This window comes from Amblyomma mixtum, chromosome 9 (assembly GCF_055824585.1).
Source record: "Amblyomma mixtum isolate Tamu chromosome 9, ASM5582458v1, whole genome shotgun sequence".
NCBI lineage: Eukaryota > Metazoa > Arthropoda > Arachnida > Ixodida > Ixodidae > Amblyomma > Amblyomma mixtum.
Genome location: NC_143020.1, coordinates 8,749,756 through 8,774,646, shown reverse-complemented (window position 1 = coordinate 8,774,646; position 24,891 = coordinate 8,749,756). Strand labels below are relative to the sequence as shown.

Below are 24,891 nucleotides of genomic sequence, written 5' to 3'. Positions count from 1 at the left end.
ACACACACACACACACACACACACACACACACACACACACACACACACACACACACACACACACACACACACACACACACACACACACACGCACACGCACGCACACACACACGCACACACGAAATACGCTCGCACCCGTGTGGACCGCGTGACGTTATACAAGTGCCCCCTACCAGGCGACAATGCGGGGGGGGGGGGAGGAATGGTCTTGTACGACCTTTCACTCCCACTGTCCGCGTGGTGGGTAGACATCGTCACCACCGCGCCCCGGTGTGTTGCGGAAGAATGGCGGCCCCTGGGATACCTCTGCCGCGCGAAAGCCAGAGGAAGGTCAGGAAAGCCACAGACATTCACATAGAGAGCACGCGGAGTTGTCAGAAATCGCTGCACCGATGTTACCGACTAAAATACGCCCAAATATGTGGAAATGGAGCCATCAAAAGCACAATTCATTTAAGCTGCGAGCAGTTGAGGCATCTAGCAATTCTAGCCAGCTAACCACCGCCCTAGAAAGGTTGTTACCGCTGGCAAAGTGCATTGCTGCTCACGCTACACAAAACTATGTAACAGTAAACAGAAGCGAGAACGCAAAACCGTGCATTTTCCATGGTGTTATACAACTGCGTAACGTTCTGAGTCGCGAAGAGTTAATAAAAGCCCTAATTTCCCGGCACCAACGTCGAACTTACAGTTTGGGTTAGTTGAGCTAGTAGATTAATCTAGCCATCCTCCCTAACGCACTGGTTCAAGACTTCAAACGAACACGCTTGGAGCCGCCACCACAGCACAGCACAGCACATGACACAGAACCACAGCGTTCACGAAGATCAAGCTCGAAAGGACCTCGCGAAGACGTATGATTAAAGCTGCTCACCGTTGACAGAAGAGGCCGCGATACGACACTAAACAGCGCTCTTGTTCCTACATGCAGCACCGAAATGTGCAGACAGGCCTGGTATTGTATGTAAACCAAAACTGGTTTATTGGCGGACTGCTAACAGACTGTCCGCGGGCGCAATATGATTAGAGGGCCTCGCTCGGGAACCACTGCTCGTTGTGTCAAAAAGGCCTGGTGCTCACACACAGAAAAGAAAGATAACGCCGTGCGGGAGGTCTAAGCTCTAACTCAATAACCAAGGGCCCAACAACAACCCTGTGATCCGCGTCTCTTTCTCTCTGCTCTTTTCTCAGTTTAATTACGGCTCAGCATCACGGCAACATCTTCACGCTGCGTGAGTAATGTATTCTTATTAACGTTGTTTTGCCTGAACGTATACCTGTAAGCACCCAACAGGGGTTGTGTTATGTATGAAACGGAAATGTTTCGGACTCAGCAAGCCATCACAAGGGACGCAACTTAAGCAACTGCGCGTAGTGTTAATGCGCTCTATAACCGCAACCTCAGGCAGCCGCAACCAGTAGTCGCCGCAACACGCAGCTTCGATAAGCGACCGAAACTGGTGGCTTAAAAGAAACCGAAAGCGAAAACACATTTCCTCCGACACACTCTTTCCCACTTACTGCCTCAGTATGCGGAATAAGCCGTCAGATGGCGCTTCTTGTCCTTTTAAACGGTTTACTTGGAAGAACACAGCCTCTTTAGGCTCGCCTGAGGCGTTGTCGTTGTTCGTGTGTGCGCGTTCCTTGCGTTTGGAGTTGCTTGGCTAGTCCTCGGAGAGCAATCGTCTTGCTGTGGAAGATTTTCTGGGAACAATGTCCTGTGAGTAATCAGCGTTTTATATCTTAGTACTTTCTTTTTTTCCAGGACCATTTGGCGCGAACTTGTTCGTTTGTGCTGGCGAGCTCATGGCACGGCCAGCCAGCGTCCACGTGTGTTCCCACGTGTGAGCGCGACGTTGAGTGGAACCGGCATGAAACGATTTTTCCACTACTCCGCGAGTAGGCTTAGGTCGAGGCGCGCACATTCGTGACTTCTCACGCGAGCTCTGTAGAGCCAAAACTTATTGTGTTCGCACAGTTCAGGCGTTTCAGATATGAATTAATCTGAGTAATCGGTTAGTGGCTGTTTTGACTCTTCGAGTGCCGTGTTTTTTTTTTCTCGCAACATGTCTAGAGGAAAACCAATTCCAGCTCCGGGGGCCATCTACTAAATTGCGGACCGATTCTCCGAGGAAGCGCCACGTAGTAAAATTCTAAGCTACGCTGTCGGAGATTTTCTTCGGCCTTGAGCTGGTTCCGCGCCTGTGTTCGCTCGTGACTTTGGGGTCCTTTGTGTCTAGGTTCGTAAACCTGCAAGCTCCCGGGCGTGGTTATCAGTCCGAAACTTTGGAGATGGCCTCTCACCGCTCCCTGCGCTCTTGCATTGCTGGGTTTCGCTGCCCTGCTCGCGTAGGCGCCCGTGGACCGCTCTTGGCGGCGAACTGCTGAGATCGCGCAGCGGCGTCGTTCAAGTTCTCGGTTTTGGTCGCGATTGCTTCGCGGGCCGCTGCGTCGGTTGATGGAGCCGCATCGGTTGCATGCGCCTGGTTTATTTGACTGCAGGGAATCCGTGGGAGTAGTGAGGTTTTTCGCAGCAGCTGTGCCGTTTGATTCACCTTTGTTTGTGAGCCGGGTATGTTACCTTTCATCGCTCTTCGCGGCTGTGGCTAGCTTCGCTGTACGCTTCGACCAGCTGTCTCGTGTGAATTTACAGAAGAAGCATATCTGTGTTCTTGATTTGACCGCCAACAAACTCTTACCTCTCTCTTTGTTCGCTTTCAAGTCATGGCTGTTAGTATTAATGCCACCCTGTGTGTATCGGGCGTCCGGGCTTCTGGGTTCGGCGTAGGTAATTCTGCTAGGCCATCGAGTAAGCCCATCTCCGCCGTAAGTGCCCGCCATTCTCAAGCAGTAACATTACGTGGTGTTTCCTCTCTACATGACGTAAGATTGTGACGTCCGTTGCCTGTAGATATAGGAAGGGCCTCTCCTGAGTTTTCCTTCCTCCATGCCTATAGATCAGATTCTTTAACGCTTTCGCGCAGACAGCGAGCTTGCTACTACTCTCGACACCAGTCGCCCTCTGTCGCTTGCGCGGCTCGGTCAGCTTAGGTCAGCTCGGTGGACTGCGGAAGGTCGTGCCGGCGCAGCGCGTCGCGCTCACGTTTGCTTGCTCTTCGCTTCCGTCGTTGATGCGCTCATGTGGGTGTGTGCTGTGCATCACTGCTGCAGTGCTGCCAACCTCCGGAGCCGCTTCTCCCCTGTTTGCAACAAAAAATTCCCTAGATTTCCCTAGATATCAAAAATAGTGTTCAATTGTGAAAAAAATGAATACTTACGCGTATTCCAGTGACAAGTTTTATCTTGCAGCCACCCTATTACCAGACGTTTGTAAGCAAATTAGGTGTAAGTTTAAAATGAAAGGTCTAAAATGAAGAACTTCTAAATGAAGCTACAGGATAAAACCGTAGCGCTCTTTGGAAATTAGAAATCAAAGGCTCTATACCGTGTCTGTGTGTTTTTTTTCTTCACTGTACGCAAGATATTAGTAAACATGCATCGGCGTGTGGAATGAACTGAAATTTTTTCCCTCATGTTATGTCGGTTTAGACTTCAGTCGAAGTATACCACGTACAAAATGCCTGGAGGTCGCTTGAGGAGTGTACAGAAACTGCGATATGAAAGCTGCTTGTTGATTTGCTGCGATTGCTCTAGAGGGTGGCTGACGTAACAGTTTGAGTCAATTAAAACAATAAAGCAGTGTTTGTTACAGCTTTTGTATGCGTCATGTGATCTCAACTCATTTTGTTCGCCCTGGTAGAAGTGGGAATTATGATTTATGATTTTGGAGGGTCTAACGTCCCAAAGCGACCCAGGCTATGAGGGACGCCGTAGTGAAGGGCTGCGGTAATTTCGACCACCTGGTGTTCTTTAACGTGCACTGACATCGCACAGTACACGGGCCTCTAGAATTTCGCCTTCATCGAAATTCTACTGCCGAGGCCGGGATCAAAGCCTCGTCTTTCGGGTCAGCAGCTGAGCGCCATAACTACTCAGCCACCGCGGCGGGTGAACTGGGAATTGTTCCCCTAGTTAGACTAGCTAAGACTTTCAACACGGCGCTCCTTTATAAAAAAAAATGGTGCCCTTGTTCTGTTCTAGTTATCGAACTAAACAAGCAGATATGCTTACTGAATAGGAATTTCACGTCGTGCAGCGAGCTCCAAGTACAGCGCGAGGAGTGGGCGCGCGTGTTGAGGGAAGGCGGTGGCGCGCCAGATCACAGCAGCGGGTGCAACTGGCCACGTCAGGGACCATACACCTCCGACTACGTCCGTGTAAAGCCTGGTTCACATGCATGCAAGCGACTGAAAATCGAGGAGCGCATCGCGGCGAAAAATTTGTTAACTTCTTGGAACGTCGCCGCTCTGACTGTTGGAGCCGCCGCGATGGCTCTAACCAACCTTTGCGCCGCAGCAACAAAGCGTTTCCACTTGCATGTGAAACAGGCTTTACTCGAGCGCGCGGCATTGTTGTGCGGGCCTCCATCAGTTCTAGAGAAAAAACAACGAAAAGCTTGTACTGTCTTCCCAATTTGAGAGAGAACAAAGAACTCTCCAAGCAAATGAAATTTCCCTAAATTATGCAAAATAATCTCTTTTCCCCTAAACAGCGTCCAAATTCCCTAAAGCTAGGAAATAATCTCTAGGATCGGCAGCACTGCACTGCTCGCATTTTCCCTCTGACATTTTCTGACATACATTGTCACTCGTTAAGGTGGCATCCGAGAGAAGTCGACCATGCAGGTAGGGTGCGGATTGGAAACCGGTACTTATGAGTAATTTCTTTTCTGGCGTGTCGCTTGTTGCCGTCTTTTACGTGCGCTAACATCTATGATAACTTTATGCATCAGAATGTATATTTATTGATTTGGCTCGATGGTGCACTGAGGTGCAAGCGGTAGCCGGATCGGCCAGCTGCAGACTAAAGGTTGTCCTGGCGAAGCACGTGTTTTCGATCACCAGCACGTCTTCGGCGTCAGTGTGCTGAGCTTGCTTTTGTTCCCATTAAACACATCTCGTGTACGGGAATGTAAGACCGTTACGGATTTAGGTTGCTATTTCCGCGTGTATATAAGAGGGACCGACGGGGTCAAGGACTGACCGTAGTGTCTTCTGCTGTTGGAATCTGCCTGAATCACACCAATATATACACGATTATATTACATTCAGGACGTACTACGTCTGCCGCTTATGAACGTGGTGGCGCTGATGAACTCTCTCAAGGTTAGGTCACTTGTAAACAAATCCCCCGAAAGCTGATCTGACAGCCGTCGCCGTAGCTCAGTTGGTAGAGCACGGGACGTGTAATTCGGGTGTCGTGGGTTCGGTTCCCACCGGCGGCGTGTGGTTTTTCTTCTGCTTATCTAATCAATTATCTTTAAGTGATAACATATTCAGTAATATTCGTCATTGATCAACGCCCCAAAATAAATAAAATCCCCTCTATGTATATGTATGTATGTATGCATATATATATATATACAGAGATAGAGAATAGTGGCAGGGGTGTGATGTAGGGTGCGTGTCTCACACAGTGCAATATATACATGGTGTCCCAGCTAACTTGGACCAAGATTTATAAAAAAACTAAGCGTTCTTCAGAAATGAAATCGCGTGGATGTTGTTAGGGTTTCTCTAAACTTACAGACCATTTTTTTCAGTCCTCCTATTTGAATAATTAGTCGATAAATAAATTAACTTTTTAAATATAGCTTGAAACGTTCAGACGTCAATATAAAAGGAGTGGAGCTCCACAAATATTATCCAAACCAGGAACTTTCATAGAGATTGTCTTAGCGTGGCCGTTTTTATTCGGGAAAAACGAAGGCCCGCGGAGTTTAAAAAGTACCACGTGGCCGCGCATTCCATGCGCCCGAATGCGCCTCGATTACAGCGCTCTCATCCGTGCTTTGTAAAAAGCATCACTTGCTTCACGCCTTTCGTGCTGCCCAAGACAGGGCTTCGCGTTGTGCTTGGTTTCAAGATAAGCGCCAGGGGTTCGTACAGCAGTTGAAAGAAAGCGCGGCTTCCGTTTTCCATCGTGATTCACACGACGTTATCAAACTTGTTATAGGCGTCTTTGAATGTTGGGATCTCGCTCCCAAATTCGAACTCATTAGATTGTCATCGTTCCTCCGCATGCATTCTGCTAACGTGAGCGCGCAATTATCGCCGCAGAAACGGGAGCCGCGCTTTCTTTCAACTGCCGCCCTTACCTTGGAACCAAGCTCAACGCGAAGCTCTGTCTTGGGCAGCACGAAAGGCGCGAAGCGAGTGATGCTTTTTACAAAGCACGGATACGAGCGTTGTAATCGCGACGAATTCAGGCGCATGGAGCGCACTGTCACGTGGTATTTCTTCGCCGCGGGCTTTCGTTTTTCCGAATAAATACGGCCACGCTAAGTCTACCTCGTTGGAAGTGCCTGGGTTGGACAATATTTGTGGAGCTCCCCAACGTTCCTATTGACGCCTGAACGTTTCAAGCTAATTTAAAAAGTTCATTTATTTATTTCGACTAATTAATCAAATAGTAGGAGCGAAAAAATGGTACTCTAACTTTAGATAAACCCTAACAACATCCACGCGATTTCAGTTCTGAAGAACGCTTAGTTTATTTATAAACCTTGGTCCAAGTTAGCTGGGACACCCTGTATATACACTACTCGCCGCGGTGACTCCGTGGTTACGGCGCTCGGCTGCTGGCCCGAAAGACGCGGCTTCGATCCCGGCAGCGGCGGCTGAATTTGGATGGAGGCGAAATTCTAGATGCCCGTGTACTGTGCGATGACAGTGCACGCTAAAGAACCCCAGGTGTTCGAAATTACCGGAGCCCTTCACTACGGCGTCCCTCATAGCCTGAGTCGATTTGGGACGGTAAACCCCAATAAATCAACTCATGTATATGTACACACAACAATCACTCCCCTGCCACTATTTTCATCAGGTTTGCAGTCAACTGTCTACCGAAAATAACTCACCTACAAAGCCCACCTCAATTGGCTACTCTCGGAAGACACTTCTGTTGAGCTCTGGGATGCCTCTTTAGAACCTCTTCCTGTCTACTGTTATCACGGGCGGACATTTATGAGGTTTCTCTAGAAATTCTAACACCTTTCAGCACACATAAAGCATATGCCTACGCTTTAAAGCAGGAGGCACATGTCCCGCCACATGTCCGGTGGGCCGCTAAGGTCACCGCTTGCGAACTGCCGCTGTTCGTTTTTCGGTGGCATGTGGGAGATCGAAATATACTTTAAAAAATTGGCAGTGGCTTAGCTCTGGTTAAGCCTGAATATACAAGCGAAAAGCTGCAGTTATGCTTTGTTTGACGTCATGGCTGTCGCAGTTCGCGCACAATGCACTGGGAGCAATAGCGGTGTAGATTTTAAGCCAACTCCCTCGCTACCGCTTCTGGGTCTTCTTTTCTTCCTTCCATGGCGAATGTCTGCGCCTCTTCTACGGCCGCCGCTCACGCAGTATCGCAACGCCTTGCGAAAGAACCTTCTCCTCTTGGGACGGCGGAGACCGCGCGGCAGCGGCGAAGGCTAAACCGGTGGCGGGGAGGAGGAACGGCGCACCGCGGAGGCGCCCAGGGGTGGCTCGCGCGAAGCGCGGTGTTGACGAGCCTATATATAGTGAAGCTTTTCGCTTCAAAACAAGGAAAGAGGATTTATTCCCAGCTACACCAAGAAGTGAAGGAAACACTGGCCGGTGAGCGCCGAAAGCGAGAGGCTCGCTTCTCCCCGATCTCTTTGTGTCAGCGCTAACGCATGCAGCCCACATCTCTCCCTGTCCACTGACCCTGGGAGCCAGTTATGCGACTTACTTTCCTTAAAATGATCTGAGTGTAGAACGTTGTCAACGCCAACGCCAATGAACGCCGACGGCCTGTGGATTCAGCGCCGCATTTCTGGCACAACGTAGTCAATGCCTGCAGCCCACGTCTCTTTCTCATCACCCTCGTACCTATAAGCGCGATTCAGGCGTCCATTGACCCAGGGTGCCAGTTATGTGCACTATTGCTTGAGCGCCGCGTTTCTGGCACAACGCTAACAATGGCAACGCATGCAGCGCACATCTGTCACTGCCGCCATCAGCCGCGGTGGCGCAGTCGTTAAGGCGCTCGTCTGCTCAGCCGGAGTACCCGGGTTCGAACCCGACTGCGGCGGCCGTGTTTCGATGGAGGCAGAACGCAAAAGGCGCCCATGTGCTGTGCGATGTCAGCGCACGTTAGGATCCCCGGTCGTCGAAATCACTTTGGAGACCGCCACTACGCCACCTCTTTCTCTTTCTTCTTTCACTCCCACCTTCCTCCCTTCCCTACTGCGAAGTTCAGGTGTCCACCGAGATAATTGATACAAATACTGCGCCATTTCCTTTCCTCAAAATCCAGGTTTCCAATTTTACCGCGTCACATAGCTTAAAGCACGATTGAGGTGTCCACTGTTCCATGAGTGCAGTTATGCGCCTTCCCTCTCCTTTCCAAGCTCCCGATCCAATAGGCACCTTTAGCATAACGTGTACCTTGTTATCGTTACCGGAGTTCCGGGAGCCCGCCCACCGCCGTTGAGCTCGCGCTGATTGGTCCGGATGTTGCAGGCACACGCCCCGCAGTCGGGCACCTGGCGCCGTTAAGGCGATTTGCGCATGCGCATTGGCTGCCCGCGGGCTCCCGGTACTCCGGTAACGGTAACGCGGTACACGGTGTCTATTGGTTAATCAAAAGAATAGCAAACAGGCACCCAGGAAGGCGAGAACATAGACCCCAGGCGGTTAGTGCAAGCTTTTGTGATTAGCGTATCTCCAGGTTGTGGGTTGGGTGTACGTTCTTGAGTAGGGGTGGACGATTAGCTTTTCCTTGCTTTCTTTAGGAATGCTGTGGGTGTTGTTCGGAGGCGGACCTGCTGGTTGAATGTTTAATGCGGCTAGAATGTGTCTGCCCGTGTTTGTGTTTGTGCAATGTTTCTGTCCAATTGCAACTGTGCTGTGTGGTTGGCTTCAGTCAGCTCTTGTAGTGTTGGACCCCCATGCGGATGAGTTTGTTGTTTGAGGTCCCTTGTGGGGGATTTAGGGCCGATTTGTAGGGCTGTCTTATTAGCGAGTTTCCTCTCCGCGTCTATCTTTGTGAGGTGAAGATAGGGGAGTGAGTATATCATTCTGCTAATCACGAATGCTTGCACTAACCGCCTGGGGTCATGTTCTTGCATTCCTTGGTGCCTGTTTGATAACCTTTTGATTAGCCTTATGATTTCATGTGTCATGATCGTGAGTTTGGAGATGGTTTCGGTATTCAGGCCGTTGCTTTGGATGAACATTCCCAGAATGCGGAGTTTCTATCCGTAGCTTAAAGCGCGACTAAGGTGTGCCCTGTCCAAATGGGGGATTTGCTTTCGAACCTACACTTCGTAAATTGCTTTTGTTGCTAAAGCAACACTACGCCAGCCAGCTACGCGTGGTCGCACTTCAGCCGTATGCCGTGGCCCACGAGCGACCTTGAGCCGCCGTCGACGCCGCTGCTGTCGCCGCTCGCTCCACCAGATTTGCTCCGCTGGGGTAGAGGGAGAGGTGGTGTCGCCTCGTGGGATATATATATATATATATATATGTATATATATATATATATATATATATATATATATATATATATATAGGAAAGGGGAATGAGGGGCTCGTTATAAATATGAGAGAAGCCAACAGCCACAGAAACCAAGGGGCACAGGGGATTTTTATTTAATTTATTTATTTTGTGGTCTTGATCAATTTATAATATTACTGAATATGTTATCGCTTAAAGCTGATTGATTAGAAAAGCAGAAGAAAAAACAACCACATGTCGCCGGTGGGATCTGAACCCACGACCTCCGAATTACGCGTCCGGTGCTCTACCACTGAGCTACGGCGACGGCTGTCAAACCTTCTGCTTTCGGGGGTATTTATGTTTACAAATAACCTAACCTTGGGAGTGTTCACCAGCGCCACCCACCTTCACCCACGGCGTAATACGTAATGAACACATTGTATTATTTTTCGTCAACGTAGACACAGACATCATCATAATTAAATGCACATGTGGATCCTCATTTGTACTTTTTACCAAAAATAACATCGCAGGACGCGTGGGCACAATAAACATGTGTGAGAAAGGCCTTCAAATTCAGTTAGAGCTTCGCCTTTTTCGCACTTTTGACCATGACCTCAGCCAGAAAAGCAACTGCAAAACCCGCTATAGGAAATAGGTCTATTTAGCGCGCGACCAAAAATAGACTTGACATCGATATAAATGAATCTTCTTGAGCGTGACACATCCCAGAAGCAAACAGCTTGCTGAACACGCTTCAAATGGGCATGCAACAAAGTTTCTGCATAACAAAGCGAGCTCAGTTGCTTCCTATACAACATCGCTCTCCATGCATTTCATGGCTCCCGCCGTCCACACAAGCGGAATCGCCAAAAAACAAAAATGGCAGTTATGTTATAATCAACAGCAGTCACAATTGCTGGAGTATTGGAGAACACGCATAAAGGTGACTCTGAAAGTGGAGTGCTAAAGGTACACGCACATTGCACGCACAAGACACGAAACGTTTGCACAATACACGGACGACCGCTCTGTAGCGCACGCCATATTGAGTCAGTGATGAACGAACAGCGCGAATGCCCCTCACTCAGTGAGCAGCAGCGGTCTCCCAACGGCTCCACGCATAGTCGCAGTAGACGAAATGTTTGTGCGATCATTGTCGCCGACCACTTTCAATTGAAAATCCGTGCACACGACAACGAGAGTTTTGCACTGAATTCCGTCTTCAGATATGACTGACTGGCGCCAACGTCAGCCTGTCACAACCAAAAACAGAAGCTCGAGCAGTTGAGGAAAGTACGCCTACGCCGCTCCGCAAATAGTACGTCGCAGCCCTGTGCTATCGCCCGGTTTATAAATAGCAGTTTATGACACCGTTGCTAAGCAGCGCCCGGATAAGATGCCCCTGGATCGAGAAAAGCATCGTGATTTCCTTCACACTTTTCTCCCAGGGTGTTGCATGGGAAGGGCCTCTCCTGAGTTTTCCTTCCTCCATGCCACGTGGGCTGTACGCCATCACTCTGTACCCCCACTCCACTGGCCCCGTCTATTAGAGCAGTCAGTGCGTCACCCCGCCGTCTCCTGCACAGTATCCTCCACCCCCTTGCACGACTCTGCTTGGTGACGATGGTTTACCTGTCGCCACCTGTGTTCATCACTCACGACAGTTCTTTGTAGTGTAAGGCATACGTTAGTAGCTGTTTCAAGATGTTTTGAAGAAGTTGTGTTTCGTGAGATGGGAAGTTCACGCGAATGCACATGTGGCCCGACCGTCTGCCAGCCGCCGTATTAAGGTCCGATAAGAGCGCCATATTCCTATGCATTAGCCCTGTGGGTTGCTTTGCAGGTGTATTGCAGCTGAACCTCTGCCATGATGTAGGAGCAGTAGAAATGACGACATATGTGATAGAAAGAACGGCCGTTAATTTGAAAACGTTCAAAAAAAGAGCTTCGCGCTCAGGTTGTATCCCTCCCGCAGCACTTATTTACCTCGCTCGCACATTGCCGTATGACATAACGATTCAAAAGGCCCCTTTCAAGATCAGCTTCTGACGTCCTGGTGGCCCATCGCAGTGCATGGGAAATGGAAAGGAAAATTGGCAATTGTGCGCTTCATGTCAATGTGTATCAAGTACCTCATGTTTTAAGCACAGCACACCTTTCTTTTCTCTATCAATTTTAGCGTACTGCGACGAGTGCCGCGGGTATTCCTGCTGCTGCAGTAGGAAACCGAAGCGTGGCCGTAGTGTTGTCAAGATCGAACGTTCTGCACAGACGGAGAAGATACAAGAGGTAAGCCTTACAAAGATAATTTCCATAAACTGCTTTCTAATCCTTCGCGCCAGACATATGCTAAGCTGATTACCGCCTGATTAGTGCGTATACGATGATAAAAAATGTGAGCTGGTTCTAAAAATGATGCTGGGGACCACTCCATAGCCTTTTTGTTCTTAGCAGAATAGCTTTTTCTGGTTTTGCAGATGATCACTCGGAAGCAAAAGGAGCATTGATTCGTGAGAAGTGTGCAGTTGGGAATGGAGCATTTTTCTCGCAATTCAAACTCATCTCATTAATTACGGCGTGGAGGACATTTACACATCCATGGTTGTTGCTAGGAAGTCAGTGGCGCCGTGGTCTAACATCAGAGATCTGGCAACAGGAGAACCTGACGTCATCGCAGCCGGATTGTAGAAACGACCATTTGTCGTCAAGACCTCTATTGCTTTTATAGATACGTAAAACTCCGTTTTGGTTTAAAGCTATAGGCCCCCGTCGCAGCCGAACACGCTTTGTGTTAAGCTGTAGCACACTTTCACGCTGTGTATTGCACATCTTCTTCCGTGAAAACAGCTATGAAAGTAATATTTACTTTACATAATTTGACACTGAGGATGAGGAAGTTAGAGACATCATCATCATCATTTATTTACCCTTAAGGGCCCCAGGGGGCATTACATAAGGGGGGGGGGGGGGGTCGAACAGTAATCAAGTCACAAAGAACAAAGAACAAAGTTGGAACATAAACTTAGACACATGTAGATACAGCTGTGAACACTTCAAAATAAAAACAAGCGAGTAAGTAGGTAAACACAAGAAAAAGAAAGAAAAAAAAAAGATAAGAAAAAGAAAAAGGGCCTTCAACGGGAATCATTTGGGGAATAAATCAATTAACATCTGTTTAAATTTTAGGGAATTAACTTCATTCACAACACTGTCAGGAAGGACATTCCACTCGGCTATGGCCGCTGGCAAGAACGAGGAATTGAACGCATTGGTTGAACCATGAATGCGTTGAATACTACGGCAATTAAACAAACGTCGCGATGATCTTAAAGGGGGCAAAATTAGGCTCTCACGCAGTTGGGGAAAATTATAATAAAGTTTATGAAATAGACAGAGCCTTGCTATCTTACGACGGGATGCCAAGGAAGGTAAACTAACGGAGGATTTGATATTAGTAACACTCGACCAAGAATCATAATTTGATGTTATGAACCGAGCAGCTCGATTTTGAATGGCCTCTAACATATGTGCTAAATACTCTTGATGGGGATTCCAAATGCTCGATGCATATTCAAGTTTAGTGCGGATGAAAGTTTCGTATGCGATTAGTCTAACCTTAGGGGGAGAAAATGTGAGCGATCGTCTGAAGAATCCTAGTGATTTAGAAACGCTAGCAGCCAGGGACGTAATGTGCTTCGACCAGTTAAGATTACTTGTTATTTCTATGCCGAGGTATCTGTAGGATTCAACTTCAGATAGCGCGGTCCTGTTTAGCGAGTATGAAAAGTGCAGGTTAGATCGTTTACGGGACACGTGCATAAACTTGCATTTAGTTTCATTCAATTTCATGAGCCAGGTAGAGCACCAACTTTGTATCAAGTTCAGGTCGTCCTGCAGCAATGACTGGTCGTTCGTAGAGCTAACACGGCGGTAAAGAACGCAATCATCTGCGAACAAACGGATGGATGATGAAATGCCAGCAGGAAGGTCATTGATAAAGACAAGAAACAGGAGCGGCCCAAGAACTGAGCCCTGAGGCACTCCGGAGGTAACTTTAGTAACGGTAGAAGGATGGTTGTCGATGACGGTGTATTGCGAACGATTAGTTAGGAAACTGCGAATCCATGATAATATCAGCGGGTGCAGTGAAAGGGAGGAAAGTTTAGCCAAGAGGCGCTGGTGGGGAACTCGGTCGAAAGCTTTAGAAAAATCGAGGTAGATGATATCTGTTTGAAACAAGGAGTCAAGGTTTAGATGGAGGTCAGTCGTAAATTCAAAAAGTTGAGTTTCACATGAGTAGCCAGAACGGAATCCGTGTTGGTTTGGAAAGAAAAAAGAATTTCTATCGAGGTGATTAGCTACTTGGGAGTAAATAATATGTTCAAGTAGTTTACACGCAATGCATGTTAGCGAGATGGGACGATAATTTGATGGATCAGAGCGGTTTCCTGCCTTAAAGCAAGGCACGACTCGGCTAATCTTCCACTCAGACGGAATTTGGCCACTAGAAATAGATTGCGTGAAAATGATTTGCAGGAAGTGGCTGGATATTACTTTGGTACATTTAAGAATTTTCGCAGAAATGTTGTCGGGCCCAGGAGCACTTGATACCTTTAAATCTTCAATAAGTTTACATATTCCTTCGGCTGAGATACTAACAGGTGGCATTTCAGATACATTTAGGCTCTGTGATGTAGGAATGTTTACGGCTGGTTCGTGGGTGAAAACAGATGAGAAGTACGCATTCATTACGTCCGAGCGAAGCTCATTTGGAACATGACAACCATCTTGATCTAATAAAGATATATTATGCGAACCGCTACGACCTGGAGTTAAAATAGTCCAGAACTTTTTTGGGTTGTTTCGAAGGATATCGAGTAGGTCATTGCTGTAAAAATTTTGTTTAGTGCTCTTAAGCAACTTGGTGTAATTTCTCAGGCAGCTAAAATATTTTTCCCATTTAGACGCTAAGTTGGAGCCCTTAGCTTCTCTAAATAATCGTTTTTTCTTATTGCACAGACTTCTTAAAGAGTTGGTAAACCACGGTTTTCCGGCATCACCACGAATGCAAACGAGGGGTACATAAGATTCAGTTAAAGAGGTAATTTTATCTCTATACATGGACCAGTTATCATCAATAGACCTGAAAGAGGCAGTCTGTTCGAAGTGGAGAAGAAATTTGGCTAGTTCTTCATTGATTTTAGAAAAATTGGCTTTTTGTAGTCGCGTATGTATTTCACTGAGCGTTGTCGTGGAGTGATGCGAACTGAAAAATTGAACAACACTATGCTATGATCGCTAAGGCCGGCGATGGATGATAAAGACTGGATTAAATCAGGATTAGATGCAAGTGCAAGATCTAGGATGTTAGTGCCCCGAGTTGGTGTTCTGACTGCTTGCGAGAGGTCAAACGAAAGAATAAGATCCAAAAATTCTCTGGAATGGCGGGAAGATGCGGTTAGATTGTCCCAATCGATGTCAGGGAAGTTAAAATCGCCGCTAACTATAAGGTTGGCTCTGGGAAACTGTTTATTTATGTCGAGCAGAATGGTACTTAGGTCGTCGATGAAGGAATGATCGGAGTCAGGTGCTCGGTAACATGCGATTATTATATTGGTGCAATGAGCAAGAGAAACGTTCACGCAAATTATTTCACTTTTACTATTGACTGCGACAGCAGAAGAGACCAGAATACTTTTAACAAGAACCATCACGCCGCCTCCCCTACGCCCTGGTCTGTCACGGCGGAAACAAGTGAAGGATTGCTTATCTTGGAAAAGTTCGTCATTCAGTATATCAGGTGTGAGCCACGTTTCAGTAAAGATCGCAATATCTGTGCTGTTGTCTTGCAATATAGCTTCCACGGCTTCTTTCTTTGGAAAATAACTTCGGATATTTGTTAGTAAAACGGAAACTGATTTATCGATTGGGGCAGGGGCTGCACGCGTGCGATTTTGGAAGCATTGGTGCATAAAGGACCTCTGTGCCTGCGGTGAGCGCTATAAATTTATTTCAACCACAGAATCTTTAACAGCATCGTACACAAACTGTTTGTTGTTCATGATGAGCTTATCAAACCGGATTTTAAATGAGCCACCTCGTTGCTGACCATACGAAAAAAGTTTCTTCCTTCCCAAGCGAACGCGTGCAGAGTAGTCCTCACGGACAGAAAAGGAAGAATTTTTAAGCTTGGAGCTAGCAAAAAGGATACGCCCTTTGTCTTTAAATCTCAGAAAGTTTACAATGATAGGGCGGTTTTTTCCTTGTTGGAAACGGCCAAGTCTGTGAGCACGCTCAATATCGTGGCTATCAATTGTGACTTCGAGCTCGTCCGCGCAGAATGAAATAATCCGCGATTCAGACTCGGACCAAGATTCATCTTGTTGATCTGCGATTCCAAAAAACAGCAAATTGGACCGTCGGAGGCGGTTCTCAGCGTCATCACATTTATCTGAGAGTAGCTTAATGTCGGATGAAAGTTTAGCCATATCAGGATCGGCTGATAAACTCGGGCTACTTAACTGATTTGAGCTCGTGGATTGTTCCAGGGCGTCAACTCGCGCTGAAAGGCTGGATATTGAATCCTCGACCTTCGACTGAGCAGCGCGAATCAACGCTAGTTCACTAAGCATAGTATTTTGAGAGCATTCAATGCGGGATATAGCCAAGGCAATTGATTCGAGGGATGGTTGAGGGGCGTTATTCTCTGGGGGTCCTGGATTCAATTCCACATCCCCGGCTAGCACAAGCATAAGACAAACGACATAGGCGTTGATACACTGGTAGCATGAAGAGCACAAGAACCTTCGCAAACTGCAGTCAGCGTCGATGGGGCACGACACCGCAACCAAAAACGCGTTATCAGAGCGAATGCAAATTGAATTTGGTAAGTAACCAACCTGCATGAAAAAGGGCATTCTTGTGACCTGCATCGTTGCGGTGGCGTGCCCCGAGTGATCGCAGTGTGATGGCGGTATTTGTAGTCCAATCAACGCGGTGGCGCTGAGCGTAGTTCCTGGTTGCCAGATGTGGAAACAGTTCGCCAGATGGGGAAAGGTTGATACAAGCGGGTACTGCACGGCGTCGATTTCGTTGTCCATGAAGTCAACTTGCTGCCGAACGTCGGAATCCATGTCCAGGTTGTAACAGCTGCCTTGACAGCCCGGCGGCGTTGACGTGGTAATCCATATCAGTAAGGCCTGCATGAAAAAGGGCATTCTTGTGACCTGCATCGTTGCGGTGGCGTGCCCCGAGACGGTGGCGTTCCGAGAGACGGGCACAAGTGGCTACAGGTAATGTTATGCACCACCAAAATTGCACCCGCGCCAAGAAATTGGGTTCGCACCTAGCAAAACCAACCAATAATGTCAAGTTGAACCATTTTGAACGTCACGCAAAATCCCATGCTTTCGCACTATAATCGGTTTCAACAACTTAAAGCCCGACACTTTTTAATGTAGCGGCTGCCACCTTTCGATTCCCCATGGCGCTGTCACTGCTTCATACATATGCAGGGTGTTTTAGCTAAGACTTAAAACAATTTTTAAACATAGGCTTTTTTAAGTTAGAGACTGCTTTCTTTGGCATAGCATTGTCAATGGTGTAGTACATCAAAATAGAGCTAAGACTCGCTAACTAGCAGGATGGCTAAAGAATATTGAGCAGTTAACTTTTTAACTATTATCGTTAGGCTCCTTAATTGTGGAGAAGCGTGAAGCCCACTTTTAGTAATATCTATATCAGTTCTTACAATTTCGAAAAAGCGGTTATCCTCGGCGCAGGGGCCCATGAAATTTAGGCTACATTGTGCCAAAATACATGCGCTTTTGAGAAGCTTGCAAGGAAACCAACCTCTACAGTGCACACAACCCGTCGAAATACCCAAAGTTTGTTGTTTCAAAGCGCCGAGGGTAATTGCGGTTTCGAAATTCCAAAAACTGTCATGGATATTACTTACAGTGAGCTATACAGGTCTGCGGACAATTGAGAAGCCTAGAAGTAATAGTTAAAAAGTTAAAGCTTCAGTGTTAGTTAACCAGCCTGCTAGTTAGCACGTCGTAGCCGTATTATGATGTACATCACCGCTGGCAACGCTATGCCGAATAAAACGCTGTTCAGCTCAAAAAGCGTATTTTGAAAATTGTGTAAATATTATTTGAAGGACCCTGTATATACAATGTGTTTCAGCTAAGTTTTAGAGCATTTTTAGAAAGAGGTTTTTTTAGTTAGAAGAGCTCTTTCTTTGCCATGGCATTGTCAGCGGTGTAGTACACTGTAAAAAAAATTGCACCCTTCTCTGCAACTCGTACCCTTGCACCCTCCCATAAGGGTGCAAAGTATGCTTGTCACACACGTAGTAAGGGTGGTATCGTTACGGTTCCACCAGTTTCCGGACTGCTTTACAGTACAGTTTCATAAGTTTTGATCGCTTTAAAAGAGGCTGATCAGTCTTTTTTTTTTGGTGCACTCTTGGAGGGAAGCTGAAACGCTGCTGATGACTTGTCTAACTTTGTACTAAAGTTTTTTCACAGTGTTTCTGCACCTGTTGGTTCTGGAGTCACATTTGTGATGTCTGCATCACGTGTACTTTGTGATTTTTCTGAATATATCCAAAATAGAAAAAACGCCTTGCTAAAGGAAGCCAACCAGCAGCAAACCAGCTCATACAGTATCACGATTCTATATTGTGCCGCGTATTTTTGCCAAAAGACCGTAAACAGGTATAAGGGTAACTGGAATGAGACACTAAAAGCTGCTGAGGTGACAGAGTTCAACACAGAGACACCACCGCTGTGTGCAATACTTATTTACCGCGAATGGCAGGACCATAAACAGGCATAAGGGTAACTGGAATGAGACACTCAAAGCTGCTGAGGTGACAAGTTCAACAGAGAAGACACCACCGTTGCGCGCAATACTTATTTACCGCGAATGGCACGACCATAAACAGGCATAAGGGTAACTGGAATGAGACACTCAAAGCTGCTGAGGTGACAGAGTTTAACACAGAGCCACCACCGTTGCGCGCAATACTTATTTACTGCGAATGGCACGACCATAAACAGGCATAAGGGTAACTGGAATGAGACACTAAAAGCTGCTGAGGTGACAGAGTTCAACACAGAGACACCACCGCTGTGTGCAATACTTATTTACCGCGAATGGCAGGACCATAAACAGGCATAAGGGTAACTGGAATGAGACACTCAAAGCTGCTGAGGTGACAGAGTTCAACACAGAGACACCACCGTTGCGCGCAATACTTATTTACCGCGAATGGCAGGACCATAAACAGGCATAAGGGTAACTGGAATGAGACACTCAAAGCTGCTGAGGTGACAGAGTTTAACACAGAGCCACCACCGTTGCGCGCAATACTTATTTACTGCGAATGGCACGACCATAAACAGGCATAAGGGTAACTGGAATGAGACACTAAAAGCTGCTGAGGTGACAGAGTTCAACACAGAGACACCACCGCTGTGTGCAATACTTATTTACCGCGAATGGCAGGACCATAAACAGGCATAAGGGTAACTGGAATGAGACACTCAAAGCTGCTGAGGTGACAAGTTCAACAGAGAAGACACCACCGTTGCGCGCAATACTTATTTACCGCGAATGGCACGACCATAAACAGGCATAAGGGTAACTGGAATGAGACACTCAAAGCTGCTGAGGTGACAGAGTTTAACACAGAGCCACCACCGTTGCGCGCAATACTTATTTACTGCGAATGGCAGGACCATAAACAGGCATAAGGGTAACTGGAATGACACACTCAAAGCTGCTGAGGTGATAGAGTTCAACACAGAAGACACCACCGCTGCGCACAATACTTATTTACCGCGAATGGCAGGACCATAAACAGGCATAAGGGTAACTGGAATGAGACACTCAAAGCTGCTGAGGTGACAAGAGTTTAACATAGAAGACACCACCGTTGCGCGCAATACTCATTTACCGCGAATGGCAGGACCATAAACAGGTATAAGGGTAACTGGAATGAGACACTGAAAGCTGCTGAGGTGACAGAGTTCAACACAGAAGACACCACCGCTGCGCGCAATACTTATTTACCGTGAATGGCATACTTTCTCCAAGTTTATACATGCCATATCAGCGAGCCCCTATTTGGAGTCAGGGATTATCACATTATAGGGGCGCAGACCGCAGTCATCACTGCTTGCATCAGTGCTACACCTGTCATTTAATGGAAAGCTCAGAACCGCTCACGTCATTTTAAAAGCGCGCTTGACTTAACTACAGCACAACTCAGTCAGCACCCTTACGCACCTTTGCACCCGAAGGAGCCACAACGCCCTTGTGCCCGTGCACCTTTCAAGGGTGCATGGGTGCATTAATGGTGATAAAACATGCTGAGCGCACCCTTTTTTAAAAAGCAAGAAAAAAAGAAAAACTTGTGTGGAATGGGTGCTGTCATTAGCGTTACACCTTTAATGGTGAAAATTTTTTAACTGAATACCTAAGAACACTGCTAAGATGTGCTAACTAGCAGCCTGGTTAACTAATATGGAATAGTTAACCTTTAAACTATTCCTTTTAGGCTCCCTACTGACTGAGAGGTGTGTAGCCCACAGTAAGTAATATCGATATCAGTTTTTTGAATTTCGAAAATAGGATTACCCTCTGTGCTATGGCCCAAAACATTTTGGTTATTTCTAACAGTACGTGCACTGGTTTTTCAACGCAACACGACCTTATCAAGCTTGTTATATGCGTCTTTGCTTGTTGGGATCTTGCTTCCAAATCCGAACCCATGAGATTATCATTGTTCCTCCGCATGCATTCTGCTAACGTCAGAACGCAATTATCGTCGCGGAAACGGGAGCCGCGCTTTCTTTCAACTGCCACCCAAACCCACTGGCGCTTGTCTTGGAACCAAGCACAACGCGAAGCTGTCTTGGCCAGCACGAAAGGAGCGAAGCGAGTGATGGCCTTTACAAAACACGGATGACAGCGCCAATCGCGGCGCATCCGGGCGCACGAAGCGCGCTGTCATTTGGTATTTCTTAAGTCCGCGGGCTTTCGTTTTTCCCGAATAAAAACGGCCACCCTAAATCTATCTCGTTGGAAGTGAACTTTCTTATTGACGCCTGAGCTTTTCAAGCTATATTCAAAAGGATAATTTATTTTTCTCGACTAATTATTCAGATAGGACGGGCAAAAAAATGGTACTATAACTTTAGATAAACCCCACCAATATTCACATGATTACAGTTTTGTAGAATGCTTAGGTTTTTTGAATCGCGGTCGAAGTTAGCTTGCACACCCTGTATATCTGAATGTGTGTGTGTGTGTGTTGAATGTATGCATCTGCGTTTGTAGTTGTGTAGAATGTTTGACCTAGGATTTTTAAAAATAGGCTTCTTGAGTTGGAAAACCACTTCATTCGCCATAGCTTTCAGCAGTTTAGTACATCACAGCTATGACATATTAACAGCAGCTTGGTTAACGAAAATTAAATGGTTAAGATTCTGACTATTGCTGTGGGCTTCTTAATTATTGAGAGGTGTGTAGCCTACCGTAATCAATATTCATATCAGTTTTTAAAATTTCAGAAATGTGGTAATCCTCGGCGCTGCAGCATAACAAATTTTGGCTGTTGCGATGTCTTTCGTGCACTGGAGAATTTTTTTTTTGCCTGAAAGCTTCTCGAAAGCGCGTGTATTTTGGCGCGATGTAAACTAAATTTGGTGGGACACTGCGCCGAGGGTTACCGCTTTTTAGAAATTCTAAAGACATTACATACGGTGGGCTACATGACTCCATAATTAAGGTGCCTATAGGAGTAATTAATAACTGAGGAGCCTAAGAGTTAGGAACTTGACTATTCAGTATTAGTTACCCAGCCTGCTTAGCGCGTCTTAACTGTCTTCAGATTTACTACACTGACCAAAATATACTATAACAAAATGAGCTCTTCTGACTCAAAAAGCCTTTTTTTTATTGTGTAAAGTATTTGGTGAAACAACCTGTGTAATTACAAGCTTATTATGCATGTTGGTGCATTACTTCTTGAAGTTTCAGCACAATAAATAGCCAATGGGGAGGCGGGCGTCTGCATCAGCCATCATGCGCTGTGCTTAGCAGACCAAGAAAGTCGGTTGCTTCACCAGCAGTGATGGACGAGAATGTGGGCCTCCCATTCAGTTTTTTATTGTTTTTGGAACTGGCTTATATAGGTGTGTCCTTAGATTTTGTGATGTGAGGTCGTTGACAAATTACAATACAATCCTAACGTCTGTCCTTCACTTTCAGTTCTCTTTTGCAAGATTTCTCCAAACTGGGGACATTGCCGACGTAGAGATCGTCGTGGATTGTGCCCACTTTCCCGACAAGCGGAAGTCATTCAAGGCGCATCGCGTGATCTTAGCGCTGCAGAACGACGTCTTCAAAGCCATGTTCTATGGAGACTTCCCCAAGGAAGAACGCGTAATCATCACAGACTTGCACCCGGAGGGAGTTCTTGGCCTTCTTCGGTACGTTCACACTAGTGATTTTGCGGTTGATCCACCACTACGTTGCGTGACATGTGCCAGGACTGTTGCGATGTTAAAACTAGAAATCCTCAAGCAATTGCATTTTTCTCATACATAACGCAGATATATACTTTACGATGCGACTGGGGAGGACGGTACTGCATGGACCACCTTCCACATCTATGTGCAGTCTTTGCCAAAAGTAACCAGCCTGCACGGTTTATGCCATTTACTGTGCAATCTCTAATTTTACTGACTGCATTATGTTAACAAACGATTTGTCCAAATCAGACAGAAGATGCTGTATAAAAACTTAATGCATTTCATTACCCGCTCTCACGTTTTGTCGAACATACACACAACCACCAGCATCGAAATAGAATCTGTCGAGTCTTCCAGATCCTTAGGAGTGTATTTAGCCCCTAATCTTTCGTGGAGTACTCATGTCAACCAACTTCTGACTAATACATACAAAACTCAAGGTTTTATTCGCCGGCCACTTTGCAAATGTAATAAAGATACGCGACTAATTCCTTTTACCACATTGGTCAGACCTAAGCTTGAATATGTGTCATTCATTTGGTGTTCTCATCAAGAAACCTCACTGACAGCTTAGAACAGGGCCAGTCGATTCCTCGCACGTCAATACTCGTGTTACGTGTAATCGAGCATTACTGCAATAAAAGAGAACCTTTACCTCCCAACGTTGGAAAGCAGAATTAAGAAATCACGACTTGCCTTATTTTCATAAATTATACTTTAACCGAACACCGTATACTCCTCAGCGCCAATTAGGCCTGCCATACGTACATTTCATCGCTTTAACCACAATAAAAAAATCTGACCTCCATTTGCACAGATGCAGTCAGATTTTCGTTTTTGCACCAGACACTAAGACAATGGAGTACTTTCCCCTATTGGATATTTAACACGGTTGATTGCGATAAGGTATTTTCAGTAAAAGAGAGTTTAACAGAGTAGGTGTCTAAGATTTATCTTTTTACCGGTTTGTTTGAAATCTTTATCTTTTTTCTAAAGCCTTGGAGTATGTTGCATTCCATGCTTGCATTTTTCAATTTTCACACACTGTATTCATAATATTTTTATTGCTGACTGCTTTAACTTGTTGTTAAGATGTATACCGGAATGCTCTTTAGGCGCCCTGACATTACTATTGAATTTTATTCATTGCTTCTCTTCCCTGATATCCCCCCATGCAATGAACACATGGGCCTTTAGGCTAAATAAAAGAAAAAAAGGCACACATACTACGCAGTAGGGTCCCGAAAAAACAAAATTTTCTGCTATAAAGCTTATCAATTAGACGCTGTTCCCCGGCCAGCCAGCACATGGGTAGTAAATGAGATGATGCGGCGCCTGTATCCCTTCCTTGCGTTAATGACCCCTAAGGTGCCAGACAAGAAGCTATAGTAAAAAATAAATCACACTAAATATCTGCTTAATGTAATAAATTCAAATTTCGAGGAAGTGTATTTTTGCATATTGGAAATCAAGTGCAAGTTTTGTTTGAAAATTGGGTGTTGTGAGCTCTTAATAATATTATGCTACAAGACATGGAGAATGTTGGAAAATCGTTGCACCCCGTTTGAACTCTGGCATGGAACGCCTATTTTATTCTTTACCATCACTGTTAAACCATTATCTGTCTACTAACTTTGATTTATTTATTTGTTCCACTGCTAAGCTTCGCTCTATGTTTACTGAGGATGAATAACTGATTTTACTTATCCTGGAATTTCACTTTTCGGACCACTCTGTTTTGCTTCTGTTCCGCACTGATCAAGTGTTTTCATTTTCTTTTGTTTGACTGTATGAATTGATTGCTGTTGACCAAAGGCTGCTCATTAAGTGGGGCGACGGATTCGTCAAGCCGCCTATTGACGGCTTTTTTCCGTCGTCCTCCATCTGTGTACTGTACATGGTGGAAATAAAGTCTTCTTCTTCTTCTTCTTAACTGATATCCATTGTGTTCTATGTAGGTACTTCTACTGCGGCCAGCTAGAAGTGGAAACCGTGCATCAGGCCCTGTGCACTCGAAGCGCGGCTGTCAAGTACCTGGTGCCAGAACTCGCAGAAAAGTGCATCGCTTACATAAAGCGCAACATGAAGCCGGTGGATGTGTGCCCGGTCTTGGACTACGCCATCACTATGGGTGAAGATCACAGTGACCTCCCTGCATTGGATATCATCATTGCATATAGCCTCACCGTGCTGTCCTCAGATGCGTTCGCATGCTCTTCGGAGTACACGGTCGATTACGTCATCGACCACGTCGTTGACGTGCCCGAGATTTGGGTTTTTAGCGCCCTCCAAAGATGGGCACAGGAGCAATGGCTTCACTCAGCCCGTGTCGTTGACGGAGAGCCTGAGCTCCGAGCGCTCGTGAAGCCCTTCTTCCCCAAACTTCGGTTCCTCGCGCTGTCGGCAGAGGAGTTCGCTACTGGACCGAACCTGTGGGGAATCCTGGACGACCACGAGGCTCGCGCTATCTTGAGCAACATTGTGAAAAAAGGTGCGCTGCCTTTGCCCGATGGCTTCAGCAACCTTGTCTCTCCCCGAGTGAAGGGGGAGAAGACCTCCCCTTAGGTGCGTCCGAGGCACGGTGTAAGAGTAGGCTATGTCGTTCACTGTGGTCCAAGGTAAACTCCCTACATCGGAAGCCAGTATTCCAAAGCCAGAGCCTCCGGCATATCCCTCTACCGTCATACACCTAGGTGCTTCGTTTAAACGTTGTCGAGCTTCCGAAGAAGGGATAGTTCTTAATTCTGAGTTCAGACCAGTTGTC

General features: G+C 46.4%; 2 protein-coding genes and 1 non-coding gene across 3 annotated transcripts in view; 2 read left to right on the top strand and 1 right to left on the bottom strand.

The window, feature by feature from the left end:
• Positions 1–24,891, top strand: part of LOC149328233 (uncharacterized) — a 230,728-nt gene that overhangs the window by 36,076 nt on the left and 169,761 nt on the right. The window lies entirely within an intron of this gene.
• LOC149328237 (BTB/POZ domain-containing protein 3-like) lies at positions 897–24,889 on the top strand. The gene is made up of 4 exons (XM_089559705.1): positions 897–1,720; positions 11,762–11,871; positions 21,865–22,085; positions 24,086–24,889. The coding sequence occupies exons 1-4, from the start codon at positions 1,714–1,716 to the stop codon at positions 24,690–24,692; spliced, it is 945 nt and encodes a 314-aa protein (XP_089415831.1). The 5' UTR covers positions 897–1,713; the 3' UTR covers positions 24,693–24,889.
• Positions 9,833–9,904, bottom strand: TRNAT-CGU (transfer RNA threonine (anticodon CGU)). Its single transcript has one exon. It is a non-coding gene; the product is annotated as a tRNA-Thr (tRNA).